Source organism: Crinia signifera, chromosome 5, assembly GCF_055691185.1.
Source record: "Crinia signifera chromosome 5, ASM5569118v1, whole genome shotgun sequence".
Classification (NCBI taxonomy): domain Eukaryota; kingdom Metazoa; phylum Chordata; class Amphibia; order Anura; family Myobatrachidae; genus Crinia; species Crinia signifera.
The window spans coordinates 323,421,161-323,443,266 of record NC_139221.1 but is presented as its reverse complement, the minus strand read 5'-3'; the positions used below and the strand labels follow the sequence as shown (position 1 = coordinate 323,443,266).

At 47.3% G+C, this 22,106-nt stretch overlaps 1 protein-coding gene across 13 annotated transcripts in view; it reads left to right on the top strand.

Moving 5' to 3' along the window:
- PTK2 (protein tyrosine kinase 2) overlaps positions 1-22,106 on the top strand; it is a 188,512-nt gene that overhangs the window by 91,427 nt on the left and 74,979 nt on the right. For all 13 annotated transcript variants that reach the window (XM_083144914.1, XM_083144911.1, XM_083144910.1 and 10 more), the window contains 7 exons: positions 799-886; positions 10,434-10,513; positions 13,772-13,834; positions 16,764-16,818; positions 17,196-17,336; positions 18,797-18,874; positions 20,945-21,052. In XM_083144914.1, coding sequence (XP_083001040.1) covers positions 799-886; positions 10,434-10,513; positions 13,772-13,834; positions 16,764-16,818; positions 17,196-17,336; positions 18,797-18,874; positions 20,945-21,052 — 613 coding nt within the window. The remainder of the gene's footprint in view (positions 1-798; positions 887-10,433; positions 10,514-13,771; positions 13,835-16,763; positions 16,819-17,195; positions 17,337-18,796; positions 18,875-20,944; positions 21,053-22,106) is intronic.

Below are 22,106 nucleotides of genomic sequence, written 5' to 3'. Positions count from 1 at the left end.
GTTGTGCGCCATATTATTTCCGCCTTTACGCCTTGCTGCATCCGTATAGGAACAATAACATTTCACAGCGTTTGAGTTCCAATTTCGAAAATTGTGCAAAAGCCTCGTCTTGTGCTTAACTGGTTTCATTGCGGCACTGAAAATAAAAATAGCTGGTATGATCTGGTTGGTATGACGCAGTTTGGGAGGAGTTTATGTAGTCGTTTTAATTGGGGTGGGATGGAAGTCTGGTTGGCTGATGACCGCGTTGGTGTGTGCCGTCATTGGCAGATTGCGCCCATTCCACTTATTATTTTGGCTCGCAAGCGCGACTGAGTAAGTTCTCTCCATATCGACTACACATCTGATCTATTAACGTGGAAGTGCTACGTGATCTACTCATCCACCAGCAAGGGGGGGGGGGAGATTATATGTCATAGAGTGTGCCTTATGTAGCCTGTAAATTAATATTTTATTGTCCGGGTTAGTAGGACAGCAGGAGGGATTAGCAGATGTAGGGATCTAGCTCCCTCCCGGTATAACGGACGGAGCAGATGGCAATGTGGGCAGGGCGGGGGTTACTATAACCTATTGCAAAGTCGCTGAAAAGGCTTAAGCGGCTTTTTGTCCTCTTTTGATGTGAGGAAATTTCAGTCCTTTCCATTAGCGCTCGCTGACTGTAGGATCTGCTGACGTCAGCGCCGGCTGCCAGTACTCTGATGTAATCGGACCTTAATGGTTTTAGTACAAGCACCTTTCCTCCCACTGTGGCCTGATCAGTGGATTGTGCCATATTTATCTGTTGCTTCTGTCTTCTAGGTATGAACTGAGGATTCGATATTTACCCAAAGGGTTTCTGAACCAATTCACGGAGGACAAGCCCACCCTTAATTTCTTCTACCAGCAGGTAGGCCATTGGTTATGGGATGGATTATTGTACAGGTTCTCAAACTCTGTCCTCAGGACCCCACACAGTGCGTGTTTTCCATGTTCCCTCACGGAATCACAAGTGACGTAATTGGCTCCACCTGTGAGTCTTTTAAAATGTGTCAGTGAGTAATGAGTGCAGCTGTGCACCTGCCGGGTGACCTGGGGAACAGTGACGTTGGACAGGACTGTTTAAGAGGAGATGCCAACTGCCAACTGCCTTTACATGCAACAGTAGCACCAACCATCAAAGCCGCTGTCCCCCAAACCATTCACATTACTGGTTGCTATGATTTGGGCAATGTGCATCATGGTTCTATCCCCATCTTGGTAAAGTTCTTGTTTATACAGAGAAATTATATTATCAGTGTTTTATTACCTTTTATAACTGGATGTCTGGTCTGATGTTTATACCGTAAAATTTTGGGTATAAGCTTCCTTCTTATATTCTGGTAGATGAGGGCTGTACATTGGGGTGGGGGGGTCTGTAGGCTGGGTGTGGTTTTGAAAGGTCTACAACAGGCATGTCCAAACTGCGGCCCTCCAGCTGTTGTGAAACTACACATCCCAGCATGCCTTGCAATAGCTTTAGCATTCCCTAATAGCAAAACTGTGGCAAGGCATGATGGGACTTGTAGTTTCACAACAGCTGGAGGGCCATAGTTTGGACATGCCTGGTCTACAGTATCTAGGTAGGCAGAAGGTCGACACTAAAAGGTCGACATTGGCAAAATGTTGTACATGCGAAAGTTTTTAGAAAAGGTGGATCTAAGTTTTTTTGGTGTCCCTGTGGACCCCCCAATAGGTGTAGTGCGTACCCTGGCACCTCGATTCACTCTCCCATGCTTCGGGCATGGTGCCTCACTTCTCTCAAAACCGTTCACCACCCCCCAGTCGGAATCCATGTGATATTTGATCATGGCCGCCGGCATTACATTGATTAGAGTGTGTGCTTGGTGCCCAGGTCTATGAGATGGCTGCGATGAGCACATAACCCCAGTGACTATTACACCCTGTGCCTGGGCGTAGAGTGCAGCGCTGATTATGCAGAATTAATGCCATTGTTGTCTGGTTAGTTGTCACGGTCTGGGATTGTTTTGACATCTCCTCTGGCCGCTGCTCCCCATTGTTCTCAATGCATTGTGACATGGACTGGAGGCTACTGCATCTGGCCGTCCTCTGCATACATTATACCGAGCCCGGAACCTATATAGACAGGCAGCCAATCACCTTGCACAGAGACGTGCGGTTATCTCTCAGCTGGCGAAGGGATGTGACACAATGTGACCAGGGTTCTGCTTAGCGGTGGGTTTGCCCCCGCAGGCTGTCGGTATGAACTATTAGGGATGTATATAGTTCTATGGTTACCTGTGTATAGGTTGTGGGTGTCGGTGATGGAATAATTCATGTCGGCTGCTTTCTGTATAATTAGAAAGTAGTGGGGATGTGCCAATGTGAGGACACCGCGCCTCATCCCTGGCATACCTTTTGGTGAAAAGTAATGTGTATAAATAGTAACTTTTGAGGGTGATGTACAGTATAATCGCTTATAGATCACAGTGTACGCCGTTAAATGTATCCCAACATATGTTACACATTAGTTACAAATTACAGTCCTCCTTTTACATTCATTTAATAAAATTTGTAAAATAATCTTTGCGTCGACTTACAGCTGCCTCCTGCCGCTGCCATCCCAGGGGGTGCGGATAATTAGGTCGATGGTGTCTACGTCGAAAGTCAAGGTTGTCATGGTGAAAAGAAAAAGGTTGGCGTGGAAAAGGTCCACATGAGTTTTACTCATGTTTTGTGTTTGTTGACATGGACATTCGGCCTTTTTGGCAGAATGTCCATGTCAGTTGACCTAATGGCCACATACATCTCCCAGGTCTTCTGCCCACTGTCCTTAGGGCCCCTCCCATGCCTCCTGCCCAGTGTGTCCACTGTCTTCTTGGGCCACTCGCAGCCTCTTAGACTTATTTAGACTCAGTTGTCATCGGTAGGGTCAGCTTGTCGGCTAACAGCAGGGAATCTCTAATAACCGCAGGCCACGGAGATCGGCTCGGCGCAGATTTACACACTGGTTTGGTCATCTTTAGCTCAGGGGAAATCCTTAGGACAAGTCAGAGAAGTGTATGGGCACCTGTAGGCTCCATTCAGCAGACATGTCTGTCCCACTTTGAATGCTGCATGTCTAACACCTTGATGCCACCTTATTATTATTATTATTATTATTATTATTATTATTATTATTATTAATTAGACTCTGCCATATTGTTAGTGCTGTCACAACTTTCCTCCATCCTGGAAGAACAGCACCATCTAGTGGTAGAAAACATAAACCACAGCATTTATGCAAAAAAAAAAAATACACTTGTTTTTTTAAATATTGAAGTAAAACAAACTGCTTTTAAAATAATTATTTCTGTGTTCTCATCCCGTCACTTATGTTGTAATGTTTAACTCTACCTGACACAACCTACAACTGGAAAACCTGTGTCTCTGTCTAATTAGTAATAGCGTTTGCTGAGAACAAAGTCAGTCTGTGTTGCAGAGTCCTGGTTATCGTATATGAAGATGTTCAGGGATTTCTCCTTTGCTCAAGGTTATATGGAGATTCTCCAGAGTGACGCACATGCGTGTTATACAAACAGCCCACTATTGTCTTGTCCCTCAGGGCTGAAGCTGATAATGGAATCTTGTTATATGTAAGGAAACCGATGGAAATATACAAACATTTACCACTTTAGTGTTGTACCAGACCTTTCTCAGTGCCCGGTTCTTCCTGCTCCACAAATCCATTCCAACCGTTTGCTATAAACTTCTGGCTGTACAATAATATTTGTATCACCAGCTGAGAACTGGGGCTCTCTCCTTGCTGCTCCCTGGTAACAATCTGTCCTTGGTTCTCACGCTCTCTCCCATTCCCAAACAGGAGCCCTGCACTTCTGTTAATGGGTAATCCAGTGTATTAATCCTATAGGTGGTGCCTGCAGATAACTCGCTAATTGTGTCACGCAGCATTAATACGCCGCAGGTCATGTGAGGCCTTGGCCTTAAGTCACTTATTCTGCGTGACGCTTGGCTCGGGATTGTAATGAACATCTGCACAGGTTTTACTTTCATAGATTAACTTGCACCCCTAGCCTGGCAGAGGGGAATGCTTCTAACCCTCGCTGCCCACTAGGAACACACATACCTGTGCTCTAGGCAGCTATTACCTGTACAAATTCAGGAGCTGGCTATTAAGTTACGTACACTTTTTGTTTATTGCATTTCTGGCACATGTAGAACGGTGATGAGTTGGAGAACCCTGACAAGCCTTCTGAGATGACCTCTGCTTGGCTCAGTATAATTACTCTGCTCCTTTCTGCCAAATGTCTGCATCAAAGGGACAGAGCCCTGTAATTAGCCTGCCAGGGGGGCGGAGGATGCTAAAAATGGGTCACTGCTTAGACCAAAGGCAAGGAGCAGTCGCGTGTGACCTTGGAGCAGAGGTGGTCAGACACGGCCACTGCTGCTTCACAGCTACTGGACCTTCCCACTGATCAGAGCTGCTGGCTGCCTTTGTTCTGGGTGTTGTCTGTGCTGGGCCTCTCACCTTCTATGTTCCCAGCAGCTGGAGCATGTTATCTAATGGCAAATCTATGCCAGGCTATATAGCGTATGGGAAATGTACAGTTTGAAGAAGAGGTCACAAGAATCTCATCCCTCTCCCCCACATAAATACTGTAGATAGGAACAGTCTATCTATCCTGCCCTAGAATAATCTACAAGCCACTAATACCCCCTTTCCACTTGCAAGCCGGGCTGCACCCAGGATTTTGTACCCGGGTGTGACCCGGCTTGCAAACACTTTCACGTTGGCACCCCAACCCGACATAAAGCCGGGCGGGTGATGTCATCGGGGCTGGGGTGGTGCTGGTGGATGAGCGCATATCCGAGAAGCCGCTTCTACATTGCAGTGAACAGGACCCGGGTCGGTTACCAGTTTCCACTGCCCCTGGTCCAACCCATGTAACTACCCAGGTTGGAGCGACTGACCCAGGATTTTGCATTTCCACTAGCAACAAACCTGGGTCGATGCGCGTCCCCACACATGTGTAGGGAGAGTGTTCTGTGCGATGCTACATCACTCAGAGTGCTGAGGTCTCTCGGCCCAGTAAGGTGTCAGGGGCAGTGGCCCCGACTGATTAATAACCTGCGGTCAGTTTCAGGCCTGTGAGACCGCGCATACACACACTCACTCACTCACACACACACACACACACACACACTCACACACACATACACACACTCACCTCAATTTTACAGGCATTTTCTGAGCGATTTAGTAAAATAATGTCAAATCGCTGAGAAAATGCCTGAATATTGCTGTGTGTGTGGGGTCCATTAGTCTGCAGGGATTCAGTATTAAATCCCGGCGGTCGGCATCCCGGCGTTCAGAATCCCGACAACCAAAATGCCGACAAGGGGGGTACGTGGATCGCCCCCCCCCCCCCCCCCCCCTTGCGGGCTCGCTGCGCTCGCCACGCAGCGGGCCCGGTGCCTCGCTACGCTCGGCACACTAATTTATTCGGTACTTGTTACCTAGAACGGCGCCGACGATTTTGATCCTAGGCATCGCAAGGAAAAAAATTGCGTCGGTCGCATCGCATGCAGCCAAAAAATCGCATGCGATGCGACCGACGCGATTACCGCGATTTTACATAGGGAACAATGTTAAATGGCCCAATTGACCCGATTTCACATAGGGAACAATGTTAAATGGCCCACAGACCCCAAATACCCACCCTGAAGTGTGAAATGGCCCCCCCAATTGTTAACGCCACCCCACGATCAACGTCAACCCGAAGCGTGGCGAGGGGCGGCGGTACGAGTCCTCCGACCTTTTCATACCCCCAATATCCACGTCGGCGTGGAGTTGAGAATAGAAAGTGTGGCGAGCCACCGAGCCCGAAGCGTGGCGAGCGGACGCGGATTCCATTACAGGTATCCGCGTCCCCTCGCTGCGCTCGCCACACGTTCTATTCTCAACTCCACGCCGACGTGGATAGAGGGGGTATGAAAAGGTTGGAGGGCGCGTACTGCCGCCCCTCGCGGGCTCGCTGCGCTCGCCACGCTTCGGGTTGACGTTGATCGTGGGGTGGCGTTAACAATTGGGGGGGCCATTTTACACTTCAGGGTGGCTATTTGGAGTCTGTGGGCCATTTAACATTGTTCCCTATGTAAAATCGGGTCAATTGGGCCATTTAACATGGTTCCCTGTGTAAATCGCGGTAATCGCGTCGGTCGCATCGCATGCGGTTTTTTGGCCGCATGCGATATGACCAACGCGATTTACCTTTAATCCATTCATTTCTATGTGAAATCGCGGGCATCGGTCGCATCGCATGCCATTATAATGGCATGCGATGCCCGCGATGGGCGCCGTTCTAGGTAACAAGGGAGAAAGTGTCGGGATTCTTAACGCCGGGATCCCGACCGCCGGGATTTACACTGCATCCCGTCTGCAGAGCCACAAAAGATTGTGCAGCACAATTCTTTACTCTGCAGCAAACTGTGAGGTTGTGTCTCTCTCACACACACAAACACACACACACAGACACACACTTGCCTCTGTATGGAGAGCGAATGTATCCCAAGCCGAATTGTAATGTGTGTCTGTAACATTCCTGAAACGCCGACCTTGTTCTGCGAGAGCCGCGATGTCCGTTCTAATCACCGTCTACTCTTTGCATTTACACATTGACGCCCTGAAACCTTTTGCATGCATTTATATAAAGGCGATTCTGCTGCAGGAATGAGACCGGAATTTAATTACGCTTCCCTTGTTCATATGCCAAAAAGAAGAAAACCTATTCAAATATTAAACCTGATTCAGATCTTTACCCATCATCTGGCCAAGCAGTTTGTTGTGGAGAAAAAACACAGCAAAACACTAAAGTCTAACAAACACTAGTGTCTAACAAATATATAAATACATAAAATATAAAGAAGAACCCATCAACAGAAATTATCTGGCCTTAAGTATACGGTAAAAGAACAAACTGAGGCAGGTTAAAACCAATTGTAATAATTCCCAATTTGGATCTATGAGACCGCAGTGTAATTATCCGCAGACCCTCTGGGGCAGTAGGGGTTGTTGATCTAGCCTTTTGAGCTTCATCGTGAAGATCAAAGAACATTCATATTATTGAGATGTACAAATTAGGGAAAAATCTTTAACAATTAGAGATGTGCAGGTTCTAATTTAAACAAACAAAAAAATAACCTTGGCTCATCCCAAGAACACTACTGAGACATATAGTGGTGGGAGCATTCGCCTATGGTGGGGACTTTCATGATTCAAGACTAAAGGCCCATACACACTAGGCGACTTTGAGCTGAAAGACGCTCAAAACAGCAGGTTTGAGCGTCTTTCAGCTCAAAGCCGCCCAGTGTGTATGCCCCAGCGTTGAGCGCTGCTGCGCGCTCCCCGCATCATCGCCGGAAAAGAGTTGAGGACGGCTTTACATAGCTCTGCGCTATGCAACGCCGTCCCTCCCCCCCCTCCGTCGGCGCCGGGCAGGGGGAAAGTTGCCCAGTGTGTATGCACTGAGCGGCTTTCCCCGCAGCGGTGATTGACATCATCACTGTTCATACACGCTGGGCATAATCGCCTAGTGTGTATGGACCTTTAGCCTGTATAGAATACAGCACAGAATTGCTGGAGGAGGATACATACAGATATTGGTGGAGAACCTGCTGCCGTCTGTAACAGATTTACGTTCCTGCAGAACAATGACACAATGACATAAAGCACGTTGCAGTGACTTGCGCTAAAATAAGCGTCCTGGAGTGAACCTGTCGGAGCGCGGATCTTAATCCCATCTAGAACTTGCAGAATGATATTTGGAAACGAAAATCCCCACAAGGTCATTTCTCTCCTTAATTAAACGTTGCCAGTTTCTGTACAAGATGGTGATCGTTCTGCGGTCACTAAGTAAGATGTTTAGCATTGGTTCATCGGAGAAAGGGGCTCATTCAGAACCTTTTTTTTTCATGAAAACTGAATATGTTAAATAAAGAAGAAAATCTGTGTTTCTCAGTTACTGCGTTCAGACATGTGTGAGTCGAGTAATGATCAATTTAGAAATACTCCTAAACCTGTTTGTTTTCTTCTTCTACTTCTTCAATAATGTGGAAAACGAACCCCACTTCCTCGATGTAAGGAAAGGATCCCGCTGCTGCAAAGGGCCATATACCCTCTGTATACAGTCTGTCCTATTGTAGCAAGCATTTTACAGCCTCCGCTCTTCCCAAGCACTCCAGGTACAATCTGATTGGTTGCTGTGGGCAACCTCCCATCTTGGTGACTGTACCCCTGAGAGTCCCACTCATGCGTGCTGGAACAGACTCTTAATACCCCGGGCGAATTTACTGAAAGTAAGAAAATAAACCGTATTCAGGTGCTAGGATGACGGTCAATAGATCATCATCTTCGTAATGTAAACATTGTCAAAGTCGACACCACAATTGTCGACGCACAGGACAAAGGACAACTTGAGATTTTTTTTAATTTACAGCTGTTACATATGCTGATCGCAGTCATTCACCTTGTCTGCATATACAGCGGCTAATGTTCGCAAAATATTGTTAATGCTATTAATAAATAAATATGTCTGTATTGTACAGATCTCTGCACCATACAGTTAGCACACCTTTCCTCAAATGTAGCCTTTTAGCACACCATGGATGCCTTCGGAGTTTTCTTAATTTCCTGCTTTAATCTGCTGAGAGTCCATCCAATTGGCGCTGGGAGGGAGTGGCTTAGCCGCGCCATGCGTGACGTGACAAGTGACGCAGAATAGGAAAGGTGTAAGTCAGTGCTGTCAAACTCACGGCCCTCCAGCTGTTGTTGAACTACACGTCGCAGCATGCCGTGCCACAGTTTTAGCAATCCATTATATAAAATCTGTGGCAGGGCATGCTGGGATGTGTAGTTTCACAACAGCAGGAGGGCCATGAGTTTGACAACACTGGGCGGACACATTGTAACTGATAACACAGTGCACTGTTGCTAGGTTACCCACACACCTTCTTTTAAATGGGGCGTTTGTAACTGGAACTACTGCAACCATGCCAATACCCACCAACATGGAATATGATACATTCCATAATGTGCCCCTTATGCCTTTCTGTTTCTCTACCCTACTATTTTGTAGTATTCATTTCTCTGTACATTTTGGCATAATGATTTCACGAACTTCCCTACCCCACGTGGGTCAATCGCGGTATACGTGTATACTGTATTTATGTCCTCCCTTGTACAGGCTTAATAGCTAGAGAGATGGTGGGGCATATGGCTGTTAAAGTGGCAGCTGTGATGCTAAAGTTTGGGGTCATGACAGGACCCCCCCCCCCTGCTTAATTCATTCCCACCGCCTGCAATATGTTAGTAACACAGCAGATGTGAGCTCCGTGTATGGGGGTGGTGTGAGCCTAGGACCCAATGCAGCGTAACATCACCTCGCTGGTTAGTGTGTACTCTGGGCCTGATGGAACGCTGTATTCCTCTTGTCACCTTGTTCTTCTGTGATCCCTTACGCAGCAGTGAATGGTTTTCATTGTGTGTTATTGCTGTTAATAATGCATGTGGCATTGTCCCCAAGAAGTAAGAGGCTTTCAGTGTTTCAGAAACAGTCCGAGCAGATTCCACCTAATCCTTTTACTTTCTGAGAGTGTCAGACATATGGCGCTGGATTTATCTGTATGAAAATCACATTTCAGTCATGTGTATGGTAAATCCCTGCGGTGCGGTTCTGTGAGCAGGTTGTGTAATTGTGTGCTGTGTTGTCATTACAGTAACGGCTAGAGAACATTTCCCCAGTCTGTCTCTCTCGCTATCTCACCCTTATTCAGATCTGATCTCCATACAAATTTGTTCTCAAAATGGGCAAAACCATATGCACTGCAGGTGGGGCAGATGTAACATGTGCAGAGAGAGTTAGATTTGGGTGAGTTATTTTGTTTCTGTGCAGGGTAAATACTGGCTGCATTATTTTTACACTGCAATTTAGATTTCAGTTTCAACACACCCCACCCAAATGCAACTCTAACTCTGCACATGTTACATCTGCCCCACCTGCAGTGCACATGGTTTTGCCCATTTTGAGAACAAATTTGTACTGCGATCAGATCTGAATAAGGGTCTCTCTCTCTCTCTCTCTCTCTCTCTCTCTCTCTCTCTCTCTCTCTCTCTCTCTCTCTCTCTCTCTCTCTCTCTCTCTCTCTCTCTCTCTCTCTCTCTCTCTCTCTCTCTCTCTCTCACTGTCGTAGATTTGTTAAAGTGTCTATATATAAGAGAACTGGAGTCCGTCCTACCCCCCACCCCCCTTCCTTGTGTTCTCACTGTTATTCAGTTGGCTATATTGCTCTCTCCATGCCTTGGTTTCTGGCTGTATTAGATCATTCCTGACTCTGATTTACCCAAATCTATGTCCCTGTGTTTTGCGTCTTCTAATCCATCTCCCATAATTCTATTCCAGGTGAAAAATGACTACATGTCTGAGATGGCGGACCAGGTGGACCAGGAAATTGCTTTGAAGCTGGGATGCCTTGAAATCCGGTAATACCCTAAATACACATCTAGCAAATGCCCAATGCTGCGCATACCCGCTACTCTGTGACTTGTGAAATTGCAGATCAGAGCTGACACCTGGTATTTTGTAGAGCTAATGTTGTGTTTGTGCCCTTTGCAGGAGGGGGGGACGGGGGAAAGGTGGGGTAACATTTCTGGCCTTGTGTATACTGACCTTTATAATGTGCTTGCAACTATTCCCGCTCAGTAAAATTACAGGGACTTGTGACTTGATAACTTGATTTTTTTTTTTTTTATTGCCTGATTTTTAAAATTCTGTTCCTGTTTAGCATAAAATATCCAATGGCAATAGAGCTGTAATCGCCTTTCCTGGCGTGCACTGCCGTATTTCCTCCTGCAGGGGCGGTGCAAGAATCAGTTGATTTTTGTCTGTTACTTCAGACTCCTCACATCACTGGCTAAGAGATCTGAAGAGTCATCAGGTAGCTCTACCCCCACCCCACTTATCTGCCTCTCTGCTACCCCATGTAACCCACTGCCACCCCCTGCTAACCATATGCCTCCCCTGGCAGCCTCTGCATCTCACTATCAGCCACTGCTTCAACCCTCTCTCCCACTTCCCCCCTTTTGCCTCTCAGACTCTCTCTCTCCCTGACACCCACTGTCTCTCGCTGCCATCTACTGCATTTACCTGTCATCCGTTACCGCCCTGCAATCCCCAGAGCCTTCACAGCAGGAATAAGCTTTAAGATTGCATGAATATATTACAAAACAGGGCAGAAACTCTGAAAGGAGCTCATCTCTGCAATCGTGTGAGAAATTAACTGATCACATCAATGGGCACTTCACTCCACAATGCCGCCATACATGTACGCTCCAATGACCGCACCAGTGGCAGCCATTCTGTGGCAACTTGCTGGGGGGGGGGGTTTGAGATCATTTGGTAATTAGGTCGACATGGTTCTAGGTCGAAAGGTCGTTAGTTCGACAGGTCGTTAGTGCGACAGGTCGTTAGTGCGACATTGTCTAGGTCGACAGTCAAAAGGTCGACCTAGAAATACCGCCTGTCGGCACATATCGGCTCTAAAAACAGTGAAAAACTTTTGACTGTCGACCTTTTGACTGTCGAACTAATGACCTTTCAACCTTTTCCCATGTCGACCTAATGGTGTCTACCTAATGACTGTGGACCATAATGCTGTAGACCAAATGACGGCATCCCCTGCTGGGGTCCTGTAATAATTGTTATTGTCTGATGGGGTCCCAGAGCAATTAGATAAGAGAACCCTGCTTTATTACATCCTAGGAAATGACCGACAGAACAGTTGCTATGGGTTACTGAATCACTTTTTTAATTTTCACAAGCTCTAGTAAATGTTCCCCCTGTATTGGACTGAGGCCGATGACATCACATTTTCAGGTTACAGGTTCTGCGCCTTGCTGTGTAACAGAAAGGGGCGGAGCCGCTAGCAGTTGTATTGCTGCAGCTTGGCCTGTCGCGCACAATGAGGTCACTGAGGACCTTTTCGCCCTATAATTCCCCTATTGTCTTGTACAAAGGATTTGACTATAATTGGCAGCTAGGATATAGAAGGGAGTCACCAGAAACAGGAGCCAGAAGTAGCTTTAACCCTTTGAGTGTTAACATCTCTCTTGAGAGATGCACAAGATTGCCACCAAAAATGCCAGCGTCGCTCACATTTGTTATATCAATTCAAATAAAAAATGTGTCAAAAAAGATTTTTCCTACATAAGGTAAATATTACAGGTGTTTATGATGAATACAAATGTTCGCTTGGCAATTTTCACACCACTTTTATCAAACTCTTGGCATTCAAAGGGATGTATTCAATGCTATCTGCGAGCTGTGACAGCAGGCACACGCCGTTTCCCCCTCCATAGGTTTTTGGAGCGAGCAGGAAACTGCGTTTGCGGCCTCTAAAAACAGCTAGGCTTGCAGCTAAATGCAGTGGGCCTCGCTGTTTGGGGGAATCCTCGCCTTCCTGTGACGGCGAGGATTCCCCCGGAACGTTGAATAGGGTGAGCGGCCAGCGTGGGGGTTAACCCCTTCAGTGGTGTTTTTTTTTGGGGGGGGGGGGGGGCGCTCCCCACTGGGCAAGTTTTTTGTGGGGAGCGCTCCCTTAAAAAAAAAAAAAAACACCACTACCTCCCTGGGTCCGGGCAGCGCCGCTGAACTGTCATTCAGCCCCGGCACCTCGTCCCGGTCTCCGGCAGCCGGCTTGTCATAAGCCAACGTCGGGGACTTCAATACAAAAGCCGGGGCGGAGAGGAGGGAGCTGGGCAGCGCTGAAGCTGCCTGAGTTCAGCGATTGAACTCGGCAGCGCTGCCCGGCTCTAAACAGTGACGGAATCGGTACATCTGTCAGAATGAACTTAGGTCTACAGTCATTAGGTCGACCCCATTAGGTCGACTGGCTGGAAGGTTGACATGGTCCAAGGTCTACATGACTTAAGGTCGAATTTGCATAAAGGTTGACATGAGGAAGGTAGACTGGTCATAAGTTCGACATGGGTTTTTCACTGTTTTTTTATCCGAATGTCGACACAGTCGACATGGACACAGTTGGCAATGAGAATCGGACCCTCGCTTCGCTCGCAATGCATCGGGCACGGTGGCTCGCTTCGCTCGCCACAGCTTTAATAACCTCCTCCACGCCCTAGTGGATGGTAGGGCATGAAATACCGCCCGTCGGCACATGTCGGCTCAAAAAACAGTGAAAAATCTCATGTCGACCTTATGACCTGTCGACCTTCCTCATGTCGACCTTTATGCAAATTCGACCTTAAGTCATGTCGACCTTGGCCCATGTCGACCTTAAGTCAGGTCGACCTTCCTGCCAGTCGACCTAATGACTGTAGACCTAAGTTCATTGTAATAGATGACCGCTTCCCACAGTGACAATCCCAAGAATTTTCCGGCCTTGCCAGACCGGGCACTGAGGCACAGCCCAGAAAATTCTCGGGATTGCCACTGAAGGGGTTAAACGTCGAGGATGACTTGTTTTCGGTGATCCCCGCCGTTTAACCCCCTCGCCGGCCACATTAAATACACCTCAGTGTGTTAAGCACGTATTGGTTTCAGTAAAGGGTTAATTTTCCCCCCCTTTGAACATATCAGCAAGTGAGCGCTAATATGACGTTACATCCGTGTTGCTGTGTGTCTGTATATTAGTAATTACTGTGTATTACATTGGATTCAAGCGCTTGTAGTTCCACAACCGTTCAGGAGGGTAGAATGTAACTATGTCCATTCTGTAATTCTAGACGATCTTATGGGGAGATGAGAGGAAACGCTCTGGAAAAGAAATCAAACTATGAAGTATTAGAGTAAGTATCTTTACATTTCACTTTTTGCTTAATACTCCTAAATGACTAGAACGTTCTATACGTTATACATTATACAGACCCTCCCTCTGCTTCCCATTTCAGTGTGTTAACATTCATCCTATAAAATCATGCAGAGTCACCGACCTGTGTGAGGTGTGAGGTACAACTTGCCTCAGTGATGTTGCTGGTTCTAGTGAACCCGGACGGTTGTGTTTCATTCAGACCGTTTGCTCTAGCACTGAGCAGAAGATGGGTGCACTGTATGTGGTAATGGTTGGACTCTTCCGCAGCCCTTTCTGGAAAAAAACTATTCTGCATATCTATGGAAGTATAGATAGTAACCATTAGGGGGCGATGTGTTCAAACCCTGGGCACATATGTACTGGTGATCACAGTACTGCTGCGGTTATTGAGTCTGGGATAATACATGCGAGGAGTCTGTGGCATTTTGTGAAATGTTCCTCCGTGGAATTGAGCTCACTGTCAGATTTACGGGCTGGCTGCAGAAGGGGGATGGGAAGACCCTTCTCCTTTGAGAAAGCCTCCGAAGGCTTAAAGTAGTTTACGCCATATGCAAATTTGCATGAAGGTGTTGCTAATGTGCAGGGCTAATTAGCCTTAGAACTTCTTCACAAACCCCTCTCTCTAGGACTTGACCCTTCTGGCCCTCTTACTGAATGAAATGGTGTCATTGTTGGGTATACGGTCGTTGGGTCGACACACAAAATGTCGACGTGACTTGGGTAGACCACTGAAGGTAGACATGGCTTAGGTTGACACCTGAAATAGGTCGACATACGTAAGGTCAACATGGTTGGATGGTTGACACAAGCATTAGGCCAACAGTGTTTAGGTTGACCTCAAAAGGTCGACATGTTTTTTTTTTGGTACTTGTGGATTATCACGGCTCCCATCGCATGCCATATATAGTGGCATGCGATGCGATTTTTACAGATTTTTGATGTTTTTGACAAAATCGTATGCCATCGCATGCGATCGCATACGATTTTGCACTGAAAAGCATCCAAATGCATTGGAATTAGTATTAAACATGTTCAATGGCCCCCAAATGGCATTTTTGAGGCTGTACCACCCCCACTATCAACGCGAACCTGAATCGTGGCGAGCCCGCGAGGGGCGGCGGTACGTGTCCTACAACCTTTTCATACCCCCACTATCCACGTTGGCGTGGAGTTGAGAATAGAAAGTGTGGCGAGGGGACGCGGACACCTGTGAAGCCCGTGAGGGGACGCGAATACCTGTGAAGGTATCCGCGTCCCCTCGCGGGGCTCACTGCGCTCGCCACGCTTCGGGCTCGGTGGCTCGCTGCGCTCGCCACACTTTCTATTCTCAACTCCACGCCGACGTGGATAGTGGGGGTATGAAAAGGTCGTAGGACACGTACTGCCGGCTCGCTTCGCTCGCCACGCTTCGCTCGCCACGCTTCGGGTTCGCGTTGATAGTGGGGGTGGTACAGCCACAAAAATGCCATTTGGGGGCCATTGAACATGTTTAATACTAATTCCAATGCATTTGGATGCTTTTCAGTGCAAAATCGTATGCGATGCGATTTTTTCGCATACGATGGCCATCGTGGGAGCCGTGATAATCCACAAGTACCGTTTTGTTTTTTTCTTCGAGCCGACATGTGCCGACAGGCGGTATTTCATGCCCTACCATCCACTAGGGCATGGAGGGAGAATAGAATAGTGTGCCGAGCGTAGCGAGCCATGCGGAGGGACACAGTGAACCAATACGGTGTCCATGTTGACTGTCGACCTAATGCTTGTGTCAACCTTCCAACCATTTCAAGCTGAAGACCGACAACCTATTTGAGGTGTCGACCTTCTGTGGTCGACCTAATGGATTTCGACCTTTTGGTGAGTCAACCCAATAACCCATACCCCATTCTTATCCGGTATACATTGTATTCCCTCAATGGTGGATTGGTATGGTGTTCATTTAAGGGAGAATCATATCAAAGGGTTAGAACATGTCGGCATTTTACTGCCTTTGGAGCTATTCGGATCTGGAAGTCTGTGAATGCATCTGTTACCTAGGAAACTGCAAACCAAGTGCTCAGACTCCACTTCTAATCCCTGTAACAGAATATCTCCAGTCAGTAAGTAGAGGGACGCTGTTTTACTAATGTCACATCTCCATAATGGGGTAAATAGTCTCTTTCCTCCACTCAAACTCCCTGAGCGGAACGCTTTGCCTCCCCCTTTGTAAATACATTTTTTGTGACCTAGAAAGCAACTTCAATGCGGTAATTACCAAGTGTCAGCCCATCACCCGCCCTGACTCACAGATCAGATAATTGGCCATTAGTGTGTAACATGCATGTCCAGCTGTGATAACTACATTGATCGCTGCACAGTGACCCATAAATATTTGATTGCAGACAGTGAGTGAAGCTGTTGATTGCTGTCACCTTCAGGTCCACTCCAAAGAAACCTTCCCGGTTTACCGGTGTTAACACTTCTCCGCTGTGTCCGTGGTGGGAAAGCGATAACCGCTTAACGTGTGGAAATTTGTCTACGTCAGGCTGGGATTATTCATCCATTGTAAAAGCACCCGGGGGTTTCTTTATATTTTGATCAGAGCCTTTAAGCTTGCAGGACCCCAAACCTTTGCAAGATAATAAATAAAAGTGTAAAGCCACTTGTATAACCTGATGACCTACCTGGCATCTATCAGTAGCTGTCGCTGGTCCTATAGCGTACAGTACGTAGTGTCTGCATGTTCCGTCGGTGTATATGAGAAGTGACTGATGCAGCCCCCGCACACGCAGGAAGTATAATAGATGACGGTAACGCACTCTGGGGATTACTCCGCGCGCCGCTATTGTGTATTGTGACAGCAGCTATTCATCTCTTCCGCTATGATGGTGTTTAGTATAATAAGCAGTCTGGTGATTTCCTTGCAGGAAAGATGTGGGACTCAAGAGGTTCTTTCCGAAGAGTTTGCTGGATTCTGTCAAGGTAACGATGCTCTGGCTGAGATCTTGGGGGGTCACATGCCCTAATTCCGTACACCCTCCCCGCTAACCTGCAACTGGAAAATGGCCTTGAGCCTGATCTGCACATTGACAGGACTGTTAAATGGCTAAGTTGCACTTAGACCGCTTCCATATTCTGCTGTGTGCGCTGCTCCTGGTTGCCAGCAGTAGGGGTCCTATGGGGGTAACAGGCCAGAACAAAGGGCGATGAAGGCCTAGATTTACTACGCATGCTGATCAGACTATAGTGTGTTCTTTTGGGTTTTATTCTATATTCTGTTTTGGTTAGCACGTGACTGGGTAATACCTCCTTTTTTGTTTTTGTTTTCATTACCATTTTCTTTGCCTTGTAACGTTCAGGCAAAAACCCTTCGGAAGTTGATCCAGCAAACGTTCCGGCAATTCGCCAACCTCAACCGGGAAGAAAGTATCCTCAAATTCTTAGAAATCCTCTGTCCGGTTTACAGATTCGACAAGGAGTGCTTTAAGTGCGCCCTCGGAGTAAGTGTGTCATTACCCCTGTCCTGTCTTAATTATCCTGCGCTAATTAATCTCTGCTCTCCTCTGCGATCCTCATGCTGGTTTAAGCATCACATCCACAATAACTCGTCCTTTCATGATGATAAATTTGAGTGTTAATACAGTGAGGTTTGGGTTAAAGTGCTGAGTATACTCTGAGACTATAGTGCAGCAAATCCCATAGCCATGGATGGGGGGTGGGGGGCTAGGTAGCATGAACCACACCATGAAGTCTTGGCAGCAAAAGCTTCTGTTTGGGTGATCCTTTTATTGGAACAATTAGATGCTTTCCTTCTGTCCCCATAGACATCACATTTGGATGATTGAGAAATTCACAGGGGCGGGGCTTCGACAACTTTGCCTTTGGCAATATAGTGATCATCCCTAAATCAGAGGGAGGGTAATGTCTCCAGAGCTCATTTACCTAATTTCACCCAATGCCACATTTATAATTTTGCAGCATTAGACTGAAGTGTCTCCGGTTCTGTCATGTGTTTGACAACATTTAAATCCATGTTTCTAAGCAGGTGTTTTATACAGCTTCAAATGATAAGTTTCCTTCTATAGTGAAACCTGTGGATAGAACTTAATTGGATACCCCCCTTAATCTGTATTCAGGACGTCCGGTTTGTACGGCTAGCCCGAAAAAAATAAAACCCAATCGTATCCTGCAGTGATGAATGGGATCACATACGATATATCGTATGCAAAGTATATGCGATCTAGCCTCCGGGGAGTTGCTGACTTATTGCACCTCGGCTACGGGGTTCCTAACTGCATGGTTTCCAGTTCTTCTCGCACAATAGACGTACCTAGTACCAAACTATGGAACTTTAAATCTGTGTCCGCTCATCCAAGGAGACATGGAAAACATGCACTGTAAGGGTTCCCAGAGGACCAGATTTGGGAAATGCTGTTTTACGGATAGATTGATCAGTCGTGCAGACATAAGATTTATTATTACCCCTATACATGGGATAGGTCGACAGTCAAAAGGTCGACATGGGGGTTTTCACAGGTTTTTTACCCTAATGTCGACATGGACACAGTTTAAAGTGCGCCGCGTCCCCTCGCCATGTTTCGGGCTGGGTGCGTCGCCGCGCTCGGCACACTATTTTATTCTCCCACCATGCCCTAGTGGATGGTAGGGCATGAAATACCGCCCAAATCGGCTCAAAAAACTGAACAACCCCGTAAGGTTTGGGGCAAAGTGACCTAACCCATGTCGACCTTCCTGCATGTCTACCTAGACACATGTTGACCTATTGGTGTAGACCTTATGCCTGTCTAACAACTTACTGGTGACCCAATGACGTATCCCCTTCATTTACCTTGTCACTGCGTTATTCTTTCTTATTTACAGTCCGTACAGAAGTTAGGTCATAGTTGTAATTCTCTCTCTCTCTTCTTTCTTTCATCATTGATAACCTCACACATTAAAGTCCAGTTGGATTATATCGGTGGAGTTGGCTATTGGTCCCGAGGAGGGAATCAGTTACCTTACGGACAAAGGGTCTAACGTAAGTATCTGGCACCAACCTTACATGTCACAGTGCACATTGTCAGAAGACGTCTGTCCTTGCTTCTCCCTTGAAATTTAGATAATATATCCTGTGTCTTCGGAAAACCCCCTCGCATGATACGGCGGTGAGTTGTGCGGGCTGTGTCTCAGGGACTTGGTAAGATGCAAGATTCGCAGCTTACCGAGTCATTTAGAATGATCCCCACAATACATAGGGCCAGATTTAGCATGCGCAGCTGCGATCACCCGTCTCAGATACTGTCATAAGCCGCTCCCACGCTTAACCCGGAAACCTTGTCCGTACATGGACCCTCTGATGAAGTCTGCTCTCCCTCGCCTTGCCCCCTCATGCCGCAACCAAATAAGCTCAGTAAGGAACGTTCGGAAAATATCCCTGACACGTCTGCGCAATTCTACCCATGCCAGTTACCTGCCACCACCGTATCTGACACCAATATTGCATGCAGTTCTGAATCAGGCCCCTGTTTGCAGTGTGGTTATTTATTTTTAAGTTCATTAACTATACTTAAAAAAAAAAACCATTTCAGCTGCGGTTTCTTTGTGCACAGTTCTGGTAATGTGTTTGTGTATACGCATAATGTAATATCAGGTTATATTATACGGAACGTCCTATTAGTTCCTGCAAAAGTGTCACTTACACATCATATGGGTCATACAAACTTATGTACGCAGATTCTTGTAACAAAAATAATAAGATTTCTATTTTGCGTTATGGTTTTTCTGTTTTATTTTACTTTTATTGTGCATGTTATATTTTTAGTACCACATTGTATTCCAGTTTAAAGGGGCAATACAGTCACATTTCAGTACGTAGGGCCCAATTCATGTCTTATAACCAATGCCAATGTTTTTTCAACAAAGCGATTATCGTCAGACTGTGCATGTGTTGCTCGTGCGCCAAAGATGGTTCTGGCGGGCACCTTGTCTAATTTCAAGGGCAGCTGCGATGATTAGCATTTCTGAGGCCTCAAAAATTGCAGTTGCATAGGCAAGTGTGTACATAACGTGTACGAGACCCACAGACAGGTCATCGAGATGCTTACATCTGCATTAGACCCATATTTCAATTTCTTACTGTTACTTCCGTGGTGTTGATGAACCCAAATACAATTAGTAGGTTTCGGAAGTTAAGAGTCTATGGGGGAAATTTACTGAGGTTGGACTTCTATTTCAGATGGGATGTTGCTATGGGCAAACAATTAGATCCTATCTATTATAGTGTTCATTCTAGGAGTGACAGCGGGCAGGGAGCTGGGGGGGGGGGGCGGACCGGGCCACCGACGTCATGAAGGGGGCATGCCCGGGCCGCCGCCGCCGTCATGAAAGAGGCGTGCTTGGGCCACTGTTGTCATCAAAGGGGGCGGGCCCGGCCGCCACCGCCATCAAAGGGGGCGGGCCCGGCCCGTCCAAAGCCACTGTGCTGCCGGGGAAGCGCCAGGCATCGCCGTCTACGGCGACGCTGGGCTTCCCCGTGAGGCTGTTTTAGCGGGGCGCTGCGAGAGGGGCAGGGCGCATTTTGCCCTTTAAAAATCAGGCAGGGCGCAGCGCCCGCTAAAACAGCCTTGCGCAGGGGTTCCCAATCTTTTTTGAATCACGGCACCCCTGGAGTATCAGAATTTTTTCACGGCACCCCTAAGCCAAAAATAAAATAATTATATGCAATTCTTAAGGTCAGTTATGTCGTAAAGGACAGGATTTGCTTCTGTTTGTACACATTTTATGATTGGCAGCCACCAGCACTGGTTTTGCTCATAAATAATGAACCATTAATAATTTGAGTTGGTCCTGGACCACCAACCCAGGGCACCCCTGCATGTGTCCCGAGGCACCCCAGGGAGCCACGGCACACAGTTTGGGAACCACTGGCCTAGCGGGAACACTACTATTATCTTCTAGAAGGTGCTAAATAAGAAGTAGGTTACTGTTATACGGAAACCAGTATGATGACAAAGATCAAGTTTGTGTATTCTAATATTTTCCGTATCAAAATCATTTTATTGTAGCTTTAAAAGAAACTGGTTATTTTTTTTCTTTCTCCCTCTTTCAGCCGACCCATCTCGCAGACTTTACTCAGGTGCAGACGATCCAGTATTCCAGCAGTGAGGAGAAGGACAGGAAAGGGATATTGCAGCTAAAGATTGCAGGTGCTCCAGAGGTGAGTACCGCACTGCTCCAGTATGTGCTGCAATTCCCCCCCCCTCCTGCCTTATATACACATTATACAGCAATGTGTAGTAGGTGCTCCAGAGGTGAGTACTGCACTGCTCTAGTACGCTCTCCTCTAACCTTCCCCTCTGGTCTTACTGTGTAGTCACATTGACCTGGGCCAACTGAGGCACGTGCCGCACTCTGCGGTGACCCCCTCCTGCCTTATATACACATTATACAGCAGGGTGTAGTAGGTGCTCTGGAGGTGAGTACTGCACTGCTCTAGTACGCTCTCCTCTAACCTTCCTCTCTAGTCTTACTGTGTAGTCACATTGACCTGGGCCAACGGAGGCACGTGCTCCGCTCTGCGGTGCCCCCCCCCCCCCCTTTCCTGCCTTATATACACATTATACAGCAGGGTGTAGTAGGTGCTCTGGAGGTGAGTACTGCACTGCTCTAGTACGCTCTCCTCTAACCTTCCCCTCTGGTCTTACTGTGTAGTCACATTGACCTGGGCCAACTGAGGCACGTGCTCCGCTCTGCGGTGCCCCCCCCCCCCCTCCTGCCTTATATACACATTATACAGCAGGGTGTAGTAGGTGCTCCAGAGGTGAGTACTGCACTGCTTCAGTACGCTCTCCTCTAACCTTCCCCTCTGGTCTTACTGTGTAGTCACATTGACCTGGGCCAACGGAGGCACGTGCCGCACTCTGCGGTGACCGCCTCCTGCTCCTGTTATATACACATTATACAGCAGGGTGTAGTAGGGGCACCGGAGGTACATGCTGTGCTCTTGGCCCGATCTCTAAAAATACAGGGGACAAAAGTAGGGGTCCCCCTTTATTTGGAAACCAGCACCAGGCCAAAACAGTGGTGTAATGCTGCAGCTGGGGAACACTTATTATATAAGGTCCTGCAGCCAAAACATGATCGCCCGGGGCTGTCCCCGACACCCCTCGGCTGTGGTTGGGGGCTGATGGTGGAGAAACGTGTAAAAGTATTCAGTAATGTTGTAGGACTACAAGTCCCAGCAAGCCTCCCCGCATGCAGGGACTTGGAGA